The sequence below is a fragment of the Gopherus flavomarginatus genome, chromosome 5 (genome assembly GCF_025201925.1).
Source record: "Gopherus flavomarginatus isolate rGopFla2 chromosome 5, rGopFla2.mat.asm, whole genome shotgun sequence".
Taxonomy (NCBI): Eukaryota; Metazoa; Chordata; order Testudines; family Testudinidae; genus Gopherus; species Gopherus flavomarginatus.
The window spans coordinates 12,543,519-12,566,751 of NC_066621.1; the positions used below are offsets into that span (position 1 = coordinate 12,543,519).

The following is a 23,233-nucleotide window of genomic DNA, read 5'->3' on the forward strand; positions in this document are numbered from 1 at the left end:
TAAGTGCTGGGGATTTAAAGGCTCACAGGCAGGCAGCGACCTGACTTTTCCACTGCTAGACTCATCTTTAGACTCCAGCTAGACTGGAATCATTAGTGGAACAAGCTTTTTGGTCTCAGCTCGTAATTTAGCTTAGTTCCAATCAACAGGTGAGAGTATCCTTAACTCAGCATGTAAGATTTTAAACACATAGGAATTGGGAATGTTATTTGCATAGCAGTATGGGTAGGCATTTTACAGACCATGCCCTAAAGAGTTTACAGTCTGAATAATTGAGTCTGTTAGATGCCAAGTGCAGATTTATAACTTCGTATACACAGTAGTAATAATACACCTTCATAAAGGATGGTGGAGAAGTCCCTGGCGCATGGGTTTTTTTCAGCTCTTTCATTCTATGGACTGTTTAGTCAAACACCACGTCCAGACTACCCGCCGCATCGGCGAGTTAAAATCGATTGCTCGGGGATCGATATATCTATCCCCAAGCGCGCTTATATCGATTCCGGAACTCCATCAACCCCAACGGAGTTCCGGAATCGACACGGAGAGCCGCGAACATCGATCCCGCGCGGTGTGGACGGGTGAGTAATCCGATCTTAGATATTTGACTTCAGCTACGTTATTCACGTAGCTGAAGTTGCGTATCTAAGATCAATTTCCCCCCCCTAGTGTGGACCAGCCCAAAGGGAGCTCTCCTGACAGACCCACCTCCTTTCCCAGTTTCCTGGCTCTCAAAATCTTTATTCTGAGTACCATCACAGAGGAGTTATGCAGAGCCATCTGAATGGTGTGAGACCCGTCAGCTAGCAGAACAGTATTGTGGCTCTGTGCACTATAGCAAGGTTGTTTGCCACCTATAAAAATCAATGCAAATAAGAGTTCTTAGTTCCCTTTGTTCTTCAGGTGAAGTGGGGAGGGGACCCAGATTGGGGAAGTAATGCCAGTGCTTGTTCATCGGCATCAGGTGCAAGAGCATTTGTGAACTGCAAGTATGCATGATCTTTGCTAACGTTAATATTAATAATTCTAATTGTGCAGACAAAATGCAAATGAGGATGCAGATTTACTTTCCATATTATGCATCAGTACAGAGCCATGTTTAAAAATAGAATTACTAGATGCTTCCCAGCCTTCCCTCCTCCTTTTCTCCCCCGTGCCTTAATTAAATTGGCTGGAATATTCATATTTGTCTGCGTATTAATCAGGGATGAAACTTTACCAACTTTTATAATAACTGTTATATTTCCTGTGCTGATCCCCTTAACTCTTTCTGGTGCTGGGAAAGGCGAGTGGAGACTTGGGAGGCTGAGCTGGCCACAGCAAAGCAAGCATTTGAAAGAGAGAGATAGTGTGGTGGTTTGATAGTCTCACTAGACCGTTCTGCCACAAGCTGAATGGATAGTGAGTGGGTGGAGCCAGGATAATACATTTCCTTGGGGAACTGAAGCACCTCCTGTCACTAAGCAGTGAGTGGGGTGATTAAGGAAGCACCTTACCCATGCTCCAAAGAGGAGTCTATTCCAGCTCCCCAGGAAAGGTTGGGTGTTGAGCAAGGGGGTGAAAGTAAGGGGTGTGATCAGGAATCCTGCAGGGAAGCAGTGGCAGTGGCCACTGTTGGAAGACAGGATACTGGGCTAGACGGACCTTTGGTTTGATCCAGTATGGTCATTCTTACATTCCTCCCCTCCCCTGACCGTGCCTGCACAGGGGCCAAAAGGATACAAGCACACACTGCAGATACAACCACACACTGCAGATACAACCTATCCAATAATAGGTTGTCTGCTGTTTAATTCGGTCACCTCTTAATTTGATTGTTTATTACACTTGAACCACATCACTTGTTTTAAAAAATAACGCAGCTTCTGCCCTGTTTGGATTGGGCCAGGCAGCTGCAATCAGACTTGCAGGGAGCTGACATTAAGGCCCTGATCCTCCAAACACTCATGCACGTGCTTAACATTAAGCATGTGAGTAATGGCTGTGCTTTGAATGTGACTGCGTGTGAGTAAATCAGTTTAACCAGTTAGGAAGAGTCCCAGAATCTGAATATGGAGCTCTGTGACAGTAACAGATGACTGTAGGGAAGAGTTGTGTGCTATCCACATGTTGTTACTGACACTTCCCAAGTGCTCACTTGTGTTCTGCAGTCTCTGTTTCATTTCATTTTTTCTTATTTCACACACATACATGGACCTGGGCTGGAGCAGAAGGTAGCAGGGGGGGAGAGATACTGGGAGGAGAATAGAGTACATGGCGTTTTAAACTATAATAAGAGAGTCTGAGCTGCTCAAGTTCACTGAAATGACAGTCACCTTGAGGAATGTGTATAAAATAAACTTGTCAGATTTTAAAGGTATGATGTCATGGAAAAAATGTTCAAAAGTGTGCCCCTCCCCCTTGCAAAGTCATCACATGGACATAGTTACCCAGTCCCAGTGGTATCTGAGATACCACCAGGCTTCTGTGTCCTTGCCCAGAAGGCAACATCACTACCAGTGCAAGCTGCTGGTATGATGACCCAGCAAAGGTTAGTACTTATAACAAGAAAGCAAAGGTTGGGCACCCGGGGCTGAACAAATCTGATTATCATAAAGGCAGCCTTCCACCACCCTCTCACAAACAGCCACTCTCCTACCCTTTCCCCTGGACAAGGGGCTGCTCAGCTGGAGTTAACCCCTTCCTCACTGGAGACAAAGTCCTGCCCCTCATTCTTTCCTGTGTGTCTGCTTGTGGCAAATGCTGCTTTTTTTTTTAATGGTGTCTGCAATGTATTCTATTTAATTGCTCTGCAAATAATCCAGTGAGGGGGGTCTGCTAAAGAGAGGCAGAGAAGTGATAGAAGCTGCTTCCTTTGGACATCACCGGCTTCTCTTCTCTTCTGTTCAGATTCAACATTCCGGTACACAGGCAGCCCAGACAGCCTGCGCTCCAGGGCACCCATGATCACCCCTGACCTAGAGAGCGGAGTGAAAGTCTGGCACCTAGTCAAAAACCATGACCATGGAGACCAGAAGGAGGGCGACCGGGGCAGTAAGATGGTGTCTGAGATCTATCTGACTAGGCTCCTAGCTACAAAGGTAATCACTATGCACCAGAGTCTGCCTGGAAAATATATAAATAGCCCTGTAAAGAGACAATGCTCAGCCCTTGTCTCGAGCCTTCAGTGTCCATTAATGAAGCCTTGCGACCTGTCTGAATTGGGCATTATTATCCTCATTTTACCCAGAGGGAGTGGGGGTGCAGAGAGGATAAGTGCTCCTGGAGTTACGGAACAATTCAGTGGCAGAGCCAGAAATAGAGCCCTGGTTTCCTGGCAATCGCTCCTAAATTTCTAGATGCTCCATCCTTTCACCAGCACTAAATGCCACTAAAAATTGAAAGGAAGCTACCATGTCTGTAAATGCTTTACCCGTCGTCTCAGCCTAGGGAATCTACAACCCTTTTGTAGTGCCCTCAGCAATGGTTATAGCACAGATTGCATTTCAGAAGCAAAAGAAAAGGTGCTTAACGGTAAGAATAAAACCAATGTGCCTCAGAAGTGCAGCCAGCCCATTCCTATAAGGTTACATATACCTTACGTATTCCTATAGGGTCTATACCTATACCTTTCTGGAGCTGTGCATAGCCCGTGTCACCATCTGGTGTCCCCTCCTGCTGTTGCTGTTTAGCCGAGTGTGCATACATGCCTCCCATCACCCCGTTGGTTGCTGCTCCCATTAGGGTACGCTGCAGAAATTCGTGGATGACTTGTTCGAGACCTTGTTCAGTACTGTGCACCGAGGCAGCGCGCTTCCACTGGCCATAAAATACATGTTCGATTTCCTGGATGAGCAAGCAGATAAGCACAGCATCCACGACACAGATGTGAGGCACACCTGGAAGAGCAATTGGTAAGAGCATGGGGAGTGGGGGTGGACCCCACTGTTGAGCAATTATCCACAGCCTGGAAAAGAATGGAAACGCGGGGATGGAGCTGGGAGCGGGAGGAGGAGGGACATCATCTGTGTAATTGGAGGCAGCTCGGAGTGCACATGTGCCTCACAGAATAAACCTTCTGTTGCCACACCTCCTTTCTTTCATTGTTAAGGAAGATGCCAGCATACGCACATTTGTGCAAAACCCTGCCCCTGTCCTTCTGCCTGGGAGTCACAAACCTGATTCTTTTCATTTTCAGGGAACTTTTGCATTTTTTGCGCTTGGGGTGATTGTCACATTCTGGCTGCCCTCAGATATAATGGAAGGAGGCACCCCTGATACAAAGCTTTGCTAATACTCTTCAATCCAAACCTCCGGTACCTGTGCCATCCCAATTATGGGACCTCCTTGCTGCTGTGACAATGTATTTCAATTCTGACCTGTCGTGGTTCAAATCAGGAACCACCAGCACATAGACAGCTCTGCCAGTGCATCTCAGTCCTGGCCTGTACACCAGCTCCTGCTGTTGATCTCCAGCCTCAGAGAAGCTACAGGTTATTGACAGTGCCACAAAAGGGCTAAATTAGCACTGAAAATTAAGCAAAGTGTTCCCTGCCTTTTCATTTACAACTTTAATCTGTTAAAATCTGGTTATTTTTCTAAGTATGAAGCATCCAGGAAACTGCAAACTGCCTGTTAAATTATTTAGTGGTTATTATAGGATAAACTAATTCCACTCCTACAAACCTGTTTCACCTCACCACTCAGACAGATGTGGTTTTGAGTGTAAATTCCAGACCCCTCCTTTCATTCCAGGGGCAGGAATTATTTATTGTTGTTTGTACTCTGTACACACAATAAAATCTAGCTCCTGCCCCGAAGAGCTTACAGTCTATACAGACAAAGGAACTGTGGCAAAGCTGGGAATTGAACATGGGTGTCTTGCATCGCAGTCCAGTTCTTTAGCCCCAAGACCGCCCCTGCCCTCCAATAATGAGAAGAGATTTTGGAAATGGCTAGGTTGTATACAGGCAGGTAGTTAACAGCCATACCTTACATGTATGATACTATCAAAAGGGAAATGCCTGCTGATGCTCAGATGTGACAGCTCAGTTAGCAGCTGCTCCTTCCCAAATGCTTCCGGAGCCGTGCTCCAGGGAGCAAGGGAGAAGGGAAGAGAGAGCAGATGAGTGGAGCTCACACTTAAACTGTGTGCAATTGACACAAACTGCAGCTTGGACTCAATGTTCTCAGAACAATTGGAGCTATTACATCTTTGCCTTTGCTGTTATTTTAGGATTAAAAGCTCTGTGGGTTAGAAATTTACCTCTGGGGTGGGGGGTGGAGAATCCATAACAAATGGTAGCCCCCTGAAGATTTTTTATTTTTTTTCCACCAGTCCCTCGTGGTTTAAAAAGCCTCTAATCGTCATGTCTGCAAAAGCTGGATTCCCCGCTAAGGCCGTAGGAAGCTAAAAACAATTTGTTGAAAGCTTTAGAAGAAGGAGCTATTAGGATAAAATGTTTGAATCCTGAATAAAATGACACTTCTTAAAGCTATAAAGGGAAACGGTGTCGAACAACAAAGATTTTTCTACCACAGCCAGCAAACCACATGGGTTCCGGCTGCTGATGGGGACCCAGCCATTGTACAGCTTTGCACATGGGAACAAAGGAGGAGTCAGAGCAGAGGTGTAAATTCTAGTTTTCAAACTAATCATTACATTGAGCCTTCACTATGTCTATACATTTCCACAGCACTCTCCAAACATTAGTGAGTGCTTGCTGTGCCCCTAGCAGAGAGCCAAGCTTTGTCAGACAGGAATAGAGGCACTGAGAGGGGAAGGGCCTTGTCCCAGATATTAACTGGGTCAGCGTTAGGGATGGGAGTATCACTCAGGAGTTCTAGCCCTGTGCTCCATCAGCTAGAAAAGGACCAGGCATGGCTCCTTTGAGAAAGGAAAGTTAAGTCTCAGACCACATCAGACCTCCTGGGGGAGCCCAGATGGGAACTAAGGGTATGGCTACACTTGAAACTTCAAAGCGCTGCTGGGGCAGCGCTGCGGCAGCGCTGCCGCAGCAGCACTTTGAAGTGTGAGTGTGGTCGCAGCGCCAGCGCTGGGAGAGAGCTCTCCCAGCCCTGCACATAAACCACATCCCTTACAGGTGTAGCTTGCAGTGCTGGGAGCCGCGCTCCCAGCACTGCGGCTCTGATTACACTGAGGCTTTACAGCGCTGTATCTTGCAGCGCTCAGAGGGGTGTTTTTTCACACCCCTGAGCGCGAAAGTTGCAGCGCTGTAAAGCGCCACTGTAGCCAAGCCCTGAGAGACTTTAGTAGCTGGGGTTGTAGACTCATGTGACCTGTTGGAAGTAGCAGGAGAGCTGGGAGGGGCAAAAGGTGAGATGAGAGGGAAGGGGGGTATTGAGAACAGGTGTGGCAGCTTGGAAGATGGAAGGCAGTTTAGCTGACTGAGGGGGGTCTGGGAAGTAGCCAGAGAGTTGGTCAGCATGGGAAGCAGTACAGGGCCATCATGCAGAGAGCAGCAATTGGGAGCATGTGGAGAGTTGAGGCAGCTAACAAGAGACTCTGCTGTTTGAGGGCATTGAGCAACTTGTCTGCAGTGTTCCAAGGGTTAAGGCTGAAGCCTTGGTTGTAGCTAGCTGGCTAGCTAGGGAGAGCTGGGACTTGAAAGCTAACAGAAAGCAGCAGCTGGTTTTTGATCCTGCTATAGAGCCAAAGGAAAAGGGAAGAATAATTCTCCTTTGATTACCAAGCCCAGGATTTGGAGGTGCGGGGGGGGGGGGGGGGGGGAGGCAGGCAGGCAGGCAGAGATACCTGATGTGCTCCTTCCAGGCTGATGGGCTGGGAACAGGCCCTGGATTCTGCTCACTGCAGTGGATTATTAGTGGGGACTCTAGTAGCACCCCACCTCACCAGCCCAGTGCCACAGACCTTCACTCTAAAGAATGCTGAGATATAGACTAACAGACTGCACTTGACCTCTCGAGCCCCCTGGATAAACCCCAACGCTAGCAAACACTGGGGGCTCTCCTAAAACGGAGAGCTTCCTCTCTGCCGTACAGTACGGTGCCTGCAGTCCACTTGGCTTCAGCATCCGGGCCTTTCTGGCTGCCCCTTGACATGGCACAAGACCAAGTCAAATGGCAGCCACTCCGGAGTGGGCAGGGTCAGCAGGGGCTGGACCAAGGGGTGGCTGGAAAATCAGAGAAGAAAAATGGCCACTAGCCTGGCCCGGGTTTGGTAATGAGATGGGCTCAGCTCTGCTTAGGGTACCACTGCAGATTGTGTGGGGCCATTACTGCCACTTAGTGCTTATAAGGGGCACCGCCCTGAGCAGATCATTGTAGGACCCGAAATACATGGGAAAGAAAGATCCCCTCCTGTCTCTAGGGTTTGTGACTTGTTTTTATTCCTTTGTTTTCCTGCAGCCTCCCTCTCCGGTTCTGGGTGAACGTAATCAAAAACCCCCAGTTTGTGTTCGATATCCACAAGGGTAGCATCACAGACGCCTGCCTCTCTGTCGTCGCCCAGACCTTCATGGACTCCTGTTCCACCTCCGAGCACCGCCTGGGCAAGGACTCCCCCTCCAACAAATTGCTCTATGCCAAGGATATCCCCAGCTACAAGAACTGGGTAGAAAGGTAGGTCAGTGCGGGAGCATGGTCAGGAGCAGCAGCAGCTATCTTATTGTACCACCTGGTCAGCCATTGTAATGCATATGTAACCCGTGCCTGCTTGGTGCAGTGCTCTGCCCACCGACTCCATGGGTGCTCTGGCCCTTGAGCACTCATGGAAAAAAATTAGCAGGTGCTTAGCACCCAACACCAGCCAAGCTCCACCCCTCCCACCAGCGCCCCGCTAGTCAACTCCTTCCCAGCACCTACCACCTACGGCACGCAGGAGGCACTGGGAGAAGCAGGGATGGGGCATGCTCAGGGAAGGGGGTGGGAAGAGGTCAGGCAGGGGTGAAGGCTTGGAGGAAGGGGTGGAGTGAGGGTGGGCCTGGGGCAGAGTGGGGTGTTAAGCACCCTCAGGAAGAGAGGAAGTCGGCGCCTGTGGCTTTGTCCCGCTGTACTGGCACCTAGACCATCTAGTGATTAATGAGTCTGCTGCAGCCTTAGCTAAGAGGCATGTGGCTTTTAGCTCATGCATTTAGCTCCAGAGGTCCCAGGTTCAATCCCACCTGCTGAGGTCTGTCAGCATTACACATGCATTGCTGGACCTGCAGCCATAGCATCACATAGCCTGATTCCATGGTCTAAACGGCACTGGAGCCGATGAGCTCTTGGATGGAAGATGACATGGTGCTGGTGGTGGTCTTCCTCTGAATTAATGGCAAGCATCATTATTGCCATGCCCCCATCGTGAATCAGGACCCCACTGCACTAGCCGCTGTACAAACACACAACAAAAAGATGGTGCCTGTCCCAAAAAGCTTCCAGCCTAAATATAAGATGAGGGGACAGGGTAAATACAATATACAGACAAAGGCAGCACAAGGAGGCGATGCTGGTCAGTATGATAAGCAGCAATCACAGCACACTAGCCATCTGACCACTGTCAGGTTTTGTGTAGGTCTCTCAGCAGAGGAACATTTGCAGGAGGACAACGGTTCTGGCGGATGCTTCTATTCATTCCCTTTGAAGCACCTGGCACTGACCACAGTCAGAAGACAGAATGCTAGGCTAGCTGGACCATTGGTCTGACCCAATACGTCCGTTCTTATGTTCTTGTTTGACAGGTGTGTCACCTATAGTCTTTCTGGTTTTTGACCACCTGTCAATCAGAGGAATGTAGTGAATAATAAGAATTTTTAATGGTAGAGTTTAAACTAAAATGAGAGGTTTCCTCAATAATTTTATGCTGACAATGAATGAATGGTGATCCATTCTGCCTCCCAGTTGGCAGGTTCACGAGCAAACGTGGTAGGATGGTTGAAACGTAGAGAGCAAACAGTACAGTTCAAACACGCATGCTGCTATGGCCAGCACTGACTGTCAGATTAGATGTGCAACGGAGACCTTAACCATTAAAGATCCCACGGCACTAACTTGGAGTGTTAGCCTTGATGCCTGACCCAGATTGCAGTTCAGATCATTGTCTGCCTCACGCAAATCCGCCCTGTAGTTTCCACTGGATAAGTTATTATCCCTTAGTTTCTCCACTTCGGTATACTTTCTGGATGGAGATTACATAGTATTACTGTGCAGAGTCCTAAAGCTTCTCTGTTCCCAGGACCCCAGCAGTTGCTGCATATCAGTGTGGGGCAAAATGTTTCCTTTGATATGCACAGGGCCAGATTTGCCGTGGCTCCTGCTTGGTTAGGAGCAACAGAGAGGAGAGGCCTTGCTGGCTCCTTTCAGAATTCACAAAGGCCAGATAGAACTGCAGACCCTCGTTCTGGGCAATGAATGCTAGCTGAGACTGAACCCTTGGGGTTTTACATTCAGGAGGCACTGGCATCCCTGCTGCGTACATGGTACCCTTCCTTGCCAATATGTTTTTCATTTGTCTCTCACCTTTCATTCCCTAGGTATTATGCAGACATTGCAAAGCTCCCAGCCATCAGTGACCAGGATATGAATGCCTACCTCGCAGAGCAGTCACGCCTGCATGCCATTGAGTTCAACATGCTAAGCGCGCTCAATGAGATCTACTCTTATGTCAGCAAGTACAGTGAAGAGGTGAGCAGGCCCCCCACCCCCGGGCCACAGGATATGTGGCAATCCTGCCACCAAGCCACCTTAGACAGATAGAGTCCATTGGGGGGAGGCTCTGTATATAAGTGGGATACGGAGCCTTTCACCTCTAGGTCAGCAGTTCAGTTCCACTCTGACTTGGTAGTGACTGAAAGTCACCCTGGACAGGTGGTTAGCCCCAGTCCTGTTCCTGGCATGGATAGGCTTCTCCACACAGCACAGTTGGCTTCCTGGCTGGCAGTCTCAGAAGGGAGGCCAAAGACGGAATGGGGCCTGGAGGCCAATTTCCCCTCTCATCCCTGACAGCTGTTTGGTAGGGCAGCATGGTTGAAGCTTGCACTGCTGCTAGCTGTGCTGTACCTGTGCTTTGCGCCAGTAGGAGGCTTTGGTCTCCAGAGCTGCCAATGTAGCACATCCCATGAGAACCAATCCCTTGAAGTGTTGTGTGGGCAGCTCTGAACTCCTGAACCTGGGTGCACCCTCGGTCCAGCCCACTTCCAAATGCAGGGAAAAATCGTCCTGCCCCAGCAAACTCTGTCACAAATCCCAGCATCCTCTGGAAACTTCCAGTATGGCACAAATTTCATGTCACAGCAAAGCTGGCAGCATGGGCTCCTTTAATGAATGTATCACTTGAAACCAAGTTCTCGCCATCTGTTCCACCCCTTCATTTTCATTGTGAGAAGAACCTGTTTTGCAATTACATCCATTAAAAGAAAGGTTTTTGTCATTTAATTGCATGTATGCATTTATGATACAATGCCACAGCCATCTTCCAATTAGGGACTAAAATCTCATAACTTTCATGCTAAATGAGACAGAGGATGTAGAGTCAACGGTATAAGAGCAGGGAAATGATTGTGTTGATGGTATAACATGCAGCAAACAGTCCAACAAAAAAATAAGCATGGCTGGGAATGGAAGGGCACTCAGTGCTTTGGTTTTTGTTAGTTAAGTTTGGTTGAAGGAACAAAACTAAGGGTAGGGATTGACAGCAACAAGCCAGCCTCAGCCCTCCAAGTGCGGAGAGCATTCAGATTGGGGAATGACCCGTAAGTCTCAGGTGGCCCTCCCAAGTCCTGGGCAAGGCTTGCCAGACCTGTACTGGCTCAGCAGCATTAACTTAGCCTGCCCCAAGTACTTCTGTTTTACCAGCTTCACTCACCACTGCTGCTGTGTTGCCCAGGGAAGGGAGTTCAGTAAACTGGACCCATCCTAGGTATCTTTGCTGCATGTTATCATTAACACCTAGAGTCCATCTCTGAGTATTTATCTCTTTATTTATTTATGCCCCTCATCTCCCCTTCTTTCTTTCTCTCTCCTTTCTGGAATATTTACATTAATCATGTTTATTTTGCACCAGATCATCGGGGCTCTGGAGCAGGATGAGCAGGCGCGCAGGCAGCGCTTGGCATACAAAGTAGAACAGCTTATCTGTGCCATGTCTATTGAGAGCTGAAGAAAGGAGATGGTGCTCCTAGGACCAGGAGAAGGAACTAGTTACCCTTGGGAATGAAGAGTACGAACAAGCAAGGAAGGCACTGGACCCATAGAAATACTGAAACATCCTCTGGGGGAAGCAGGGATTGTCCCAGATATTAAGTTCAAAATCATTTAGATTCCAGTTTGAAAGGACAGCAAGAAGGACAGTGCATCTCAACGCAAAATAGGATCAAGCTGGAGTAATTCTTCAAGTCGTGTGTGTGGAAGGAAGAAACCTGAGAAGTCTGGATGCCTCCGTGACTGCTATTTTGCATGAAAATCATTTGATATATATTAGGAAATAATGAAAACTGTATGTAAAGGGTTTTAAAAAAAAGAGGGAAAGAAAAAAATTAAAGCAACCACAGTGGCCACACAGATAATTCAGCCAACAAAATTCAGTTCCAAATTCTCTCTCACTCGTCAGTTTCCCGTGGTGTGTGGCTCAGACATTCTGCGAATAGACTCCTATGCTAATCCAAAAAATTGGAAAATTAAATTATTCCTGTTCCTGGGAACTTTTAAAAAATATGAGCACAAGTTTGCACCAAACCTTTTTACACAAAGGAAGATAATAGTTTAGCTGGAAATAAATCCAGTGGCACCAGAAAGAACTTGACCTGAATTACAGAACCATCAGATCATCTAACCTGTTTGTCTTGAAATCCAGCTTTATCTATGTATTTATATAGTGTCAATATATAGATATTATATATATATTTTTTAAATCCCACTTACTGTTGAATGATGGTAGGTCTGATTTTAAACATTTTTCTCTCTTATTTCCATTCCATTTCAAAACACAGCTCCACCCCAGTGTAAAGATTCCGCGGTATTTTTGTTTGCTTTACTCATGTTCCTGAAGCATGTTCTGCCCTTCGTGGCATTTGAAACTAAGGAAGTCATATACTGTTTAAACTGAAATTGGTGCATTGCAGGTTTCTACAGGTGCAATTTAAGCAAAACCAATTGGCTGATCTTGCAGTCGAGCAGAGCTAGGCTGAGACTGACTTAGTTGCTTGGGCTGTTAGTTGACTAGTGTTATTTTGTTCCAGCCGCAATGTGATTTCTTGTAGTAAAAAAAAAAACAAACTAAAACCAACGTTTACAGCAAGTCATACTTGAAAAGTGTAGACCTAGCGAGATAACATATTTATTGCTTTTCTGTTTGAGACACACTTATACTTACCCATAAGATCAGGACAGACTCCAATTGCATTTTTCTCTCAGCATATGCAAGGTCACCCAAAGGTGAAGCATAGGACTTTGTTTTTGTTGGGGAGAGGGAGAATCTTTACTCACAGCGAGAGAAAGTCCAAAACAACGCACTCAGAGTGCCAGCCAACATTGTCACCTTTGTCTCTGTATCTCATTGTTAGGTTCAGTTTCCAACTGGCCATAGCAGCCCATCTTTTCATGGACAGCGAAAAGCAAATGTTTGTGAGTGTCTTTCCTTTAAAAGAAACCAAATCTTTCCTGTCCCTTTAAAGAGTGCCAAGCGGCGGATGGAATGCTGTAAATATTTCTCTCTGTAATAAATATTGATATTTGTGCAGACTGCAGTGGGGGAGGAGGAGGTGATTAGACCTAATGGAAACAGAAGTATCGACCATATGAGCCTTGGTGGTTGCAGCAAAATAGCTACCAGAGTTTGTTTAATGGAATCAAAACCAGACTTGAAAATGACCAGCCTTAAATTTTCTTGTGGAGAGGCAGAGTGTGCTAGCCACAGGCTAGTTGTCATCTCGCTCTGATTCTTTTGCCATCCCTGAAATGGAGAGAGTAATAATAATTGGGGTGCAAGAGGATTAGCTAATGTTTCTCAACATAAAGTACTATTCAAAACCTGGTTGAAGCCAGTGAGGTCAAGAGCACTCAGTACTTTGCAGGGGTGGGGGCTAAATCCTGCTGCTACCCAAGCAAAATAATCTCTCAACTGCAGGATTCAATTAAAAGTAACAATATGCTCCCAAAAGATTAATAAAGGGTGTGAGAAGAGAAGGGAGGCCTTATATTACTGAGGTCAGAGAGACTCATAACCACAGTGTTAGGCAGTACGAATCAGCTGTCTTAGAGTATCAAATACTTCTCATCTGCATTTGCTTAAATATCATACATTGGAATCTGCCAGCATGGACCACTCAGTTCATACAGAGTCATGCTGAAGTTGTTGGGACTCCACCTAGGTGCAAGGATCTGTACTGATGGATCCATATGGAAGATCAGGGCCTTAGTCTGCTCTCAATCTGTGTCTCAAAGAAAATTCCATTTTGATAACTGCCTGCACCATTTCAGCAGAAGGGTGTGAGAGGACTGTGTCAAATTATTGCTGTGCAGGTTAAGAACACTATATTAACTACACAGTGAGAGTCCCAGACTGTTAGTTTTCTAGTCTAAATGCAGCCAACAGAGGGGAAGGGGAGGGGAAAAACATTCAGAGAAGTACTCAGGAAACTTGCTGTTTTAATTACAATTCATGAAAAGCCATGCCAAGTCCACTTTCTTCTGATAATCTGCCTTTGAGAGTTTCTCTGGGTCCTATTAATAGCCTGAAAGAAATACTAATGACTGACCCTGTGCAATAAGCCAAAGCTTTTGACATTCACAATAGCCTAAGCTTTGCAACTAGAAGGCTCTGATTTACTGACACATTGGGAGAGCAGGGCAAGGAAGGGAATATGAGAAGCAGCACAGAATACAGGCTGCCTGTTACCAAGAGAGTTCCCTTCTCAGGGACCCTTTGCCTGTACAGTGAGCCTGATATCAAAGAGAAAACATGTAGAAATGTCGAGGCTGTCCTGTAAAGGCCTAACATCACAGTGTTTTGTGTAGCTGACAAATTTAATACCCAATCATCAGAGCAATTGCTAACCTGACATGTTTGCTGCTGACATTACAGAAGAGTGGAGCACATCACATTTGTGATAGCCCCTAAAAAATTCAATTTTGACACGGTGTTTTTGTTTGGTTGTTTTTTGTTGTTCACAAAGATCCACCCCAAATGGTTTATGTGAATGTTTTTGAGCCCCGCAAACAAGCTATGACCATTGGTTCAGGTATTCATAGTTCCCCGATTGGTCAGCCAAGTCAAATGGTCTTATTTTTGCTTTCAGGATGTCTCCCAAGCACTTCTGTGCTGAATACTTACTTGCACCAGACTGATAATAACGTTTGAAGATTGTGAAAGCAAATGCCTGGTTTTTCTTCACCCAGAATGTTAGTGAATGATAGTTTTCAGTATCCACTCTGCTCTGTGTAGCACATAATGGCCCAGATGCCTTCATGTCCATTCATTTTAAATCCTTTATTTAACAAGGCCTATGCCACTTTCTTTCTCCCTGGAATGGCTGGCTTGTTGCATCTCCCTGAGCTTTGACTCCTGGCAGGAAACATCATACAAACTCTTTGCCCTTCTCTATGTCCAGTTCCTCAGGATTTCTTCCTTTGTTGAGTTCTTTTCTCCGGTCAAGTCTGAAATCCTGAGTGCATTACAGAGCCTAGATCAGGGGTAGGCAACCTATGCCACACGTGCCGAAGGCGGCACGTGAGCTGATTTTCAGTGGCACTCTCATTGCCCGGGTCCTGGCCACGGTCTGGGGGGCTCTGCATTTTAATTTAATTTTAAATGAAGCATTTTAAAAACCTTATTTACTTTGGATACAATAATAATTTAGTTATATGTTATAGACTTTTAGAATGAGACCTTCTAAAAATGTTAACATGTATGACTGGCATGCGAAACCTTAAATTAGAGCAAATAAATGAAGACTTGGCACACCACTTCTGAAAGGTTGCCGACCCCTGACCTAGATCTCCCTATGTAAGTGCCTCTGCCTGAGTGGCTCTCTGCAGAAGATTTCTTTACTGGAGAAATACCATGTCCATGGTTGTGTGTGGGTGTTCTACCACTCCTCTGCTGGATGAAATATGTCAGTCCTGCCTAGTTGTTTTGTTTTTGTCCTTTAGCAACTCTCTCACCCTCTGCTGGCTGGCGGCTTGAAAAGAGGCTGTATTATTCCTAATCCTGTTGAAAGGTAAAGAAGATTAGAGAAAAATTACAATGATTACAGGGCCTGGAGGGATTGATTTAAGAGGAAGGATGAAAAGAACTGAACCTGTATAACTTGGCTAAGTGATGAGAAGAGGGATAATATATCTATATTCCATGAATACTTGTAAGCACAGAGTAGGGAGAGAATATTTGAGGTTAATAACTAGGGGTATTTGGAGCCAACTGAGCAAAAGGGGAAAATGTTTAACTGATTACCAGAATCTGTTAGACTGTGGAATAGTCTCCCAAGGGATGCAGCAGAAGCCTCAGTACTTAAATCAGGTAAAATAGGACTGGAATTAGAGGTGTGGTATAGGGAACACCAGCTGGAGTAGGGATAGACGAGATGTGATCGAGCAAGTCTGTTCCATTGCTACTTTCTATTATTCTCCTATATGGTAGAAGTTTAAAGGAAGTTTGTGGTATGAAACAGCCTGTCCCTTTAGGGCAAGACCCTGGCAGTCTTTGCCCTGTTCTCAGCTCCTTTGTGGATAAAGCTTCAGATCTCAAAATGGTATTTTCTTTGTATTGCAGGCAAACCTGACTCCAGGTTTGGTTGGTAGGGAGGCACTGAGTTTGCCTTAGATGAAATGATTCCACATCCATTTCAGTGCTTCCCTCCCTGCACAGGGCCAAACTTGGTTTGGTGTTATGAGTCACTAGCCTGCTTTGTTTCAAGGGTTTTGACATCAGAGCAGAAACTGTTATTTCTGGAATTTCTGTGTCTGGTGCTGCTATTTAAATAATTCCATTTAATCTTCTGCTGGTGAGCAGTATCCTGAGCCATCAAAGAGCCCACTCCAAGGGATAGCAAAGTACTAACCAAATGCCTTTCCACTTTGAAAGCCTTTATTAAAAAACCCTATACAAAAGTCCCAGCTTATCAGCAGGCTTGCCTCTGCTGGGACCTTGCTCTTTAGCACCAAAATGCTATGACAGAGATGTGGAAGTCATATTGTCTGCTTCTTCCCATAGAGGATGGTTAAGAGGATCTCCCAGTGCCTAACGTGAAGCAAGAGAAATCAGAATAGGAAAACTGCTGAAGCCTTCATAGTGTCTAGCTATATTAAGAATGCCCTGTAGCTATATTAAGAACTGTCATGACAAACAAGCATTTTAAATAAAATAGCCACAGCCCTGCTGCTAATGGGAAACATTGCAGGCAGAGGGAGAAAAGGGAAATGTGTGTGAGTAACGCACTATTTTGAATGTTTAGGATGCAAATCTTTTCCTAGTGCTCTGGCATAATAGGGCCACTGCATGCAGCTGTTCTCCTCTTGTGCCAATGGAATCCTTCCTCTCCCTGGCATGCAATGCTTGTCCTATGCAGTCTAAACACCCAGACAACACAACTCCACTTAAAGAATATATTCTATTGCTAATAAATGTTTTAAATGGATTTTTACCAAAAATCTCACTACCTTCTATACATGTAACAATTTGGCTGGGAATGTTGTTTAAGGATTAGAGTAGAGAGCCTGAGAATCAGGATTTCTGGGGTCCATTCTTGCCTACTCCTGACTCAGAGTGACCCTGGATATGTCGCTTAGATCCAAGGGTCCAACATTAGCTACTGGTTTGGGATACCTCCGTTTTTGTTGCCCTACATGAGATGCACATAAAGAGTCTGATTTCCCAGAGACACTGAGTGCCCACAACTCCAAAAGAAGTGAAGAGAAGCTGGTCTGTAAGCTGCTGTGATGCCCTCCCAATTTCAGGAATTTGACACAGGGTAAAACATCCTTAAGAATTACTTCTGTAACATTGATTTTTTTTTTTTTTTTAGTCTACGCCTAGAATGTTTCCCATTAGCAGCAGGGTTGTGTTTTCCCCCTGTCGCTGGCAGTTCTCCTTTCAGTTTCCAGTGCTCTCAGTCTTTGCCTGTCAGAAGAACTCAGTTCAGCAGTCTAAATGAAACAAAAACAGAATGACTTGAATGAGCTGGGACATAAGGGGGAAACTCAATGATGACTGCACTCTGGAGAAAAGACATAAAAAATGTTCAGAGAAGGATAAATAACCAACATCAAAGATGCATTAAAAATACAGCAAAGCTTCAGTCCTCATATTTCAGTATTCCATTGTGCCATAAACCTTAAGCCAATAATACAGAGAGCTGTGATGTTGTATATAGTTACTTGCTAGATAAAGCTTGGTGAACAGTCTGATCTGTATATTGAATGTGTCTTCAGTGAAAACTTGATCCCCACCCTAAGTACCCTTCAGCCTTTAATCCTTTGTCCCAGGCTTGTCAGGATCAGCAGGTGAGAGGTGCAGGGCTAATGTATGTGGTAGCAAAAGGGTCCTGCAATGTTAATATGGATGGGGCAGCCCCATTTTTTAAATTAGATACTACTTGGAGGAATCTTTTGGGTTAAAAATGCAAAGCTATGCACTGAAGTTTCTAAAGGCAATGCTAGTCAGAAGCCACTGGGCTGAATAATCCAAAATGCAAAATTTAAATGTAGGCCAGTCAGACTAGTTTTAAAAGGGGGGTAGTTTTTAAAACTGAGAAGGCTTTAAATGTGTTTCTCTCTGTTTAAAAGGCTTCACAGAAGGGAAACATCACTGTTCAATTTCCAGTAAGCAATAGTGCAAGGGACTCCGTTCTGCAAGGGACATGGTTACCTCTTACCTTCATAAAGGCTCCCAGTTTGAAAGGAAGACCTTGATTTTTTTCTTCTTGCCTCACAAAAATGCGCCCCCCCGCCTTTCCAAAGCTCCTGTGCTAGTTCAAGACAATGTGACAAGCCAATCAGTACAGAAATAGGTGGTGAGCATTTCTTCCCAATTAAGTTAAGGACAGACATCTTATATCAAGCTTTCGTAAGCTCTCTACAACCCTCTGTGATCCCCTCAATGTTTTACTGTACTTGCTGGCAATGGCTCAGATGTGGGGGGATGTTTTGATGACAGCTTGGGGATAATTGTCAGAAGGAGGGTTTTCCTTCAGCAGGTCAAGGTTCCATTGCATATGCATATCTTTCTGCTGCATCAGCAGTAGGTGAGTGGCTAACGCACCTGAGTGTCGTGTGTTCTGCCCCAGTTAGTAATAAACACGGACTGGAGCAAATTGCTTAACAAGCAGCTCGTCGTGGGTGTCTGAGACTCATCACTTTGAGGGCTTTACATGAAATGAATCAGGCCACAATTCAAATGACACCATTTGTTTTGACTGTATTGTTAACACTGACGTTGTCTCTGTGTTTATCTTTTTCAGTCTAAAGATTCCCATTTGCCTTTGTATTATCTAGCCTTCTCCCCCCACCCCTCATGTAAAAAGTCTTCCCCCTCCCCCGCGCAACGGGCAAATAACTCAGACTGGCGGATTCCAGTAAAGCAACCAGAAGTTGGGATACTTATCTGAACTCTCCAGGCCTCTTAGGTCTGCAAAATCAACCCAGAAATCTCCTGCGCTTTCTAGCACTTCCTGCTGCAGATGGGCTGGGGAAATGGTGAAAACAGCCTCTCCTGTAGTATTTGTGTCATTTCGAGTCAGACAGTACATGGATGTGCATATAGGGAAAGCTATCAAAAAGTAAATAAGCATCGTTCCATAATACTGACTCTGCCATGCTATTTCTTATACTCAAAATGCACTACAGCCAGATACCCCTATGGTACCACGGAGAGTGCTCATTTGTTAATGGCTCCTTTTGCAGGGACACTGATATGGAAAATGGTTTAGGGGGTGAGCAAGAAATGGGAACCAAACTTTCTGAACCTCAAAAAAGGATTGGCTTAAGTTTTTGGATAAAGATTTGCAGGGGTGTAAGGGCTTCTTACTTTGTTTGACCCATCTCTTAAAAATAAACGCGTACCACTTACAAGGCAAGCTGTCACGGATAATAAATTGAACTGCATACTTTGCCCACCCCCACACAACTGTAACCTTTCTCTAGCTTTTCCCCCTTTCCTCTTATATTTGACACACTGGAGTTCTGTATTATATATTTTTTTTAAGATAGTTGTCTGGTTTTTGTTATTTTTACAAGTGTTGTGGAAAAAAATGTAAGAAAGTTTAAGTATTTAAAAATGTTCCAAGGAGAAAAGTTTTTTTTTGTTATTCTAATATATGATTGTGTACCTATTGTAAATATGAAACACTCCTATTTTGCAAGCCAAGGACTCACTTTGTACTGTTGTTATATATAAATAAAGTTTACTGGATAAAAAAAAAATCCCTAAGTGGATCCTTATTTTCTAGCATGGAGTGTGCGGGATTCATTGTATGCACTGAGAACACTTGCGAGAAATATTTACTTGCTACGGCGCACCAGTAATAAATCAGTAACCGGAGATCCAAAGTGAAGTATTTTAATGTCAGATTTATTTCCATAGCATGCCAAGGGCTTGAAAGCCACAAGGCTGGACAAGAAGGTAAAACATTGCCCCCTAGCTTCAAACATACAAAAGACAATTTTTGGTCTATGATTAATGGGGGTGAGGGGAAAATGTTTTTCCAGTAATAAGTGAAGTAAATCAAGTTGTTTTCCTTGTTATTGGAATGGGAGTGGGGAGTGTGAGGATACGTGTTAACAACTTGCTAAAGAATCTCTTTTTATCTTTAGTCTAAAGAGCCAAAAAACATGGGAGATCAAGATAACCGGAATGGCTGCTCTTCATCAAGAGCAGGCGAAAGAATGGTGAAGGGAAACACAACCACTTGTGGTTGTATCTGAAGCATTTCTGAAATAACACCGTATGTCTGGATGCTTTATATCTGTTTGAGATGAGCCAATTTATCTATCATGCACAAATCTCTTTAAAAAGCTTTCCTGCTCCCCAGATACTGACAGACATTAACTTGTAGAGTGTCAAACTGGGAGGCAGAGTTGTCCAGTGGTTAGAACAATGAATGGGGAGTCATGATTCCTGTGTTCTGTTTCCAGCTATGCCACTGAATCACAGAGCCCAGGAGCCAGCAAAGCACTTACATACATGGCAGCAGCTTCTCGGCTTCTGTTCATTGTCATAGCTTCACAGCTACACCAACTGAGGATAAGTCCCGCTCTTTGGACTACTCACATGTTTAAGTGCTTTGCTGGACTGGGGCCTGAATGACATTAGTATTCATCTAGGGTCTGATCAATTGCCCACTGACATCAATGTAATGACTCACACTGGATCAGGTCCTTAAACTCTTTGTGCCTCAGTTTCCCCACCTACAAAGTGATAGTAATAACACCCACCTCTTTCAATTTTTGAGATCCTTCTATGTAAATACAAAGAACCATTATCCTTCTTAAATATCCTTAAGCTCAGAAATGTCATGTGAGGTTTGTTGTTTTATCAACTCAGAGGCAGGAGAGCTCAACTCTCCTTCCCAAATGCATTACCGACTTCAACCTATAAGAGAGAGCTCGAGGGGGATCTTTTATAGGCTAAAGTAAATAATGAATAGTTTGAATCTGCTTAGGGAAGAAGCATGTGAATACTGTTTATAAATAAAGGCAAGGATGAGTTCTGAGCTTTCTCCCCTCCCTGGAGGTGAAATGGATTCGCTTCCTTTTCATAAATTCAAACTAACATTTTAGCAAGCGCTGGGAGCTGTCTGCTGAGTGGTGGGAATCGATGAGTGACTTGCTCAACAGCCTGTCAACTTTAATGACCAATATGGTTGCAATTACAGCGATGAACTTTCTCTAACAGCCTAAAATTACTCTGCTTGATGAGAAGAGACAGAAAAATTGAGTTCTTTAAGGAAGCATAAAAAGGAAATGTGGTTTTCTGTAATATCTCCAAAAGGGGCTTAGCTTGTTTTTAATTTAGAGGGAGATTAAAGAGGATAAATCCGACATGGGATGTCAAAGCTCTAAACACCACACACAGCAGATAATAGCAAAGAATTGGGTGCTGCATATGATCAGGACATTGTTTTACACAGGTGTATGGCATCTTGGCTGCCTATTTTAGTGTTTTGCTAACAGGCAGCCATATTCCGCTCCTATGTGAAGCCAATGCAAATATATCACGTTAGTGAGACAATATGATCCTTTGGCAGGTCAGTTTGTCTTGTTTCCCTCAAAGCTAGATAAAACTTCACATGAACAGCAGAAACTATACTTAATCAGAATTACATTTTACATGGCATGCACTTCACATCATCTGCATTGCCAAAGTCAAACAGTGCTTAGTAAAGTTAATATAAAATGCAGATAGTGCTGTTACGTAAAGCCCTCGCCCTGTCAGCTTTTCATGTCTAACTCGGCAAGCTAGCTGGCTGCACAGATTCCTCGTGCTTCCCCTTTCGAGGGAATCACTGAAAGGACAACTTCAGAAATCAATTGTTCCTTTCGATTTTGCTCCAAGGGAACTCCTGAGCCCAAAGCTCATGGGAAAGAACATTTTTTCCCTTTCCAATTGCTACTTCCTTTCCAGTCTTTCCTCTTCACCACCTCCTCTGGGCCTTTTAATCTCCCTTTGACAGCATCCTTAATACCAGTTTTGCTAGAGCAACTCCAGTAAAGATGGACACAGTTACAGGTGGAGTATATAGCACCCTCCCTTGACAGAGCGGATGCCTCTCACTCCCCAGTACCACTCTCCTGTTAGCTTTCTACCCAGGCCTGTCAAACACTAAAGTGCTTTTTTGGCATGCTTATAAAATATGCATAAGGCTGTGACCTAGTCTATAAAGTCCTGTACTGTACAGTTTAGCCTCTAGCAATCTGGCCTCTGGCACGCTGCTACCAAATTGTCCTTGTTCCAATACAACAAACCATAAATCCAGCTACAAAGCTGCTATTTCAAGAAAGCGTTGTCTTTCGACAACTGACACCATAATAGTTTAAGCACTGATGTGAGCACTAACTCAACGACTAGAGGGCAGATCCTCAGCGGGTGCAAACTGTCATCACTCCACTGAAGCCAGTGGAGCTATGATAATTTACACTAGTGGAGGATCTCACTACAGTCTTAAGTCTCAACAACAGACTGTGCTGCTTTGTGGTCCACACACCAATACATTTTTATGGTGTGTAGCTTTGAATTCTTTGGTGAAGGAGGGTTTGGGTTTGCATGCAGATGGAGGCCATGCACGTGTGACTTGAGGGCACATTGGTAGTGAAGGTGCAGTGTGTGGAATATATGTGATTGCAGTGTATGGGTCTGTGTTGTGGGAGAGGTGTTTACCAATTAGTGATGGAAGTGGATTATTGGATGGGGCTTCTTATGTGCATTGTGAGGGAAAGAGGGGATGTGGGCTGTGGAGGATCCTGTTGCCCCTCACTCCGCCTGCTGTCAGGCACAAGTCCACAGACAGCAAGTGTGAGCCATTTCTGACAAATAGTGGATAAAAAGAGGGAAGTGTACCAAAAAAAAAAAAAAAAATCTAAGTGAGGTGAACAAAATTACTGCTGATCTGTTAGCATTCGGTTAGCATTCCATTCGGTGAATCTCATCTCCATGTCCCTGCACCAACACCAGCTCTTACCCTCCTCTACTCCCATCTGTCTGTATTAATGCCACGCTGTCTCAGAAACTATTTGCTTAGTTTTGATGGCTGCACTTGGCAATTTTAATACAGAGGTTTATTTTCTTCATGAAATAGCAGCAGCATGTTTTTTTATTTACTCTATAGTCCCTAATTTTTAGTTTTCTTATCCACGACTCCACACATTCCTCATTTTCATTTGTACTGGGCTTGCTTTCATTTTACCTTCTGAACATACTGATGCAACCCTTGCTTTTTAGTTTCAAACAGTCATTGGACTAGCAGAAACGTTTCTGAACATCCATTCGTCTGCCTGTCTGCTTATCAAGACAAGCTAATGGAGGTGGCATTTTTTAATTATCAAACACAACCATGGCATCAATTTTAACCTGACATTGCTTTAAATTCCAACATCTTTCTTTTTCTACAAACACTTAGCTTGAGCGTGACACATAACTGAATACAATCAGACAGTTGTTTAAAACTGAGAATAACTCAAATCTATTGCCTTTTATTCCAATAAATATTCTTTTGTGTTAGTATGTATAGATGGCTAATGCATTTGTAATTTAAATTTAACGTGAGCTCCTGGTGACAGTGAAATATATTCTAAAATTATGGGAGGG

At 44.6% G+C, this 23,233-nt stretch overlaps 1 protein-coding gene and 1 long non-coding RNA gene across 2 annotated transcripts in view; one reads left to right on the forward strand and one right to left on the reverse strand.

Moving 5' to 3' along the window:
* Positions 1–18,505, forward strand: part of PLXNA2 (plexin A2) — a 322,697-nt gene extending 304,192 nt beyond the window's left edge. The window contains exons 28-32 of the mRNA XM_050957071.1: positions 2,890–3,080; positions 3,724–3,893; positions 7,369–7,581; positions 9,474–9,624; positions 11,003–18,505. Of these exons, the coding sequence (XP_050813028.1) occupies positions 2,890–3,080; positions 3,724–3,893; positions 7,369–7,581; positions 9,474–9,624; positions 11,003–11,098 (821 nt within the window). The 3' untranslated portion in view covers positions 11,099–18,505. The remainder of the gene's footprint in view (positions 1–2,889; positions 3,081–3,723; positions 3,894–7,368; positions 7,582–9,473; positions 9,625–11,002) is intronic.
* Positions 12,808–23,233, reverse strand: part of LOC127052947 (uncharacterized) — a 29,478-nt gene continuing 19,052 nt past the window's right edge. Inside the window, exon 3 of the long non-coding RNA XR_007774910.1 lies at positions 12,808–12,889. This is a non-coding gene — a long non-coding RNA (uncharacterized LOC127052947). The remainder of the gene's footprint in view (positions 12,890–23,233) is intronic.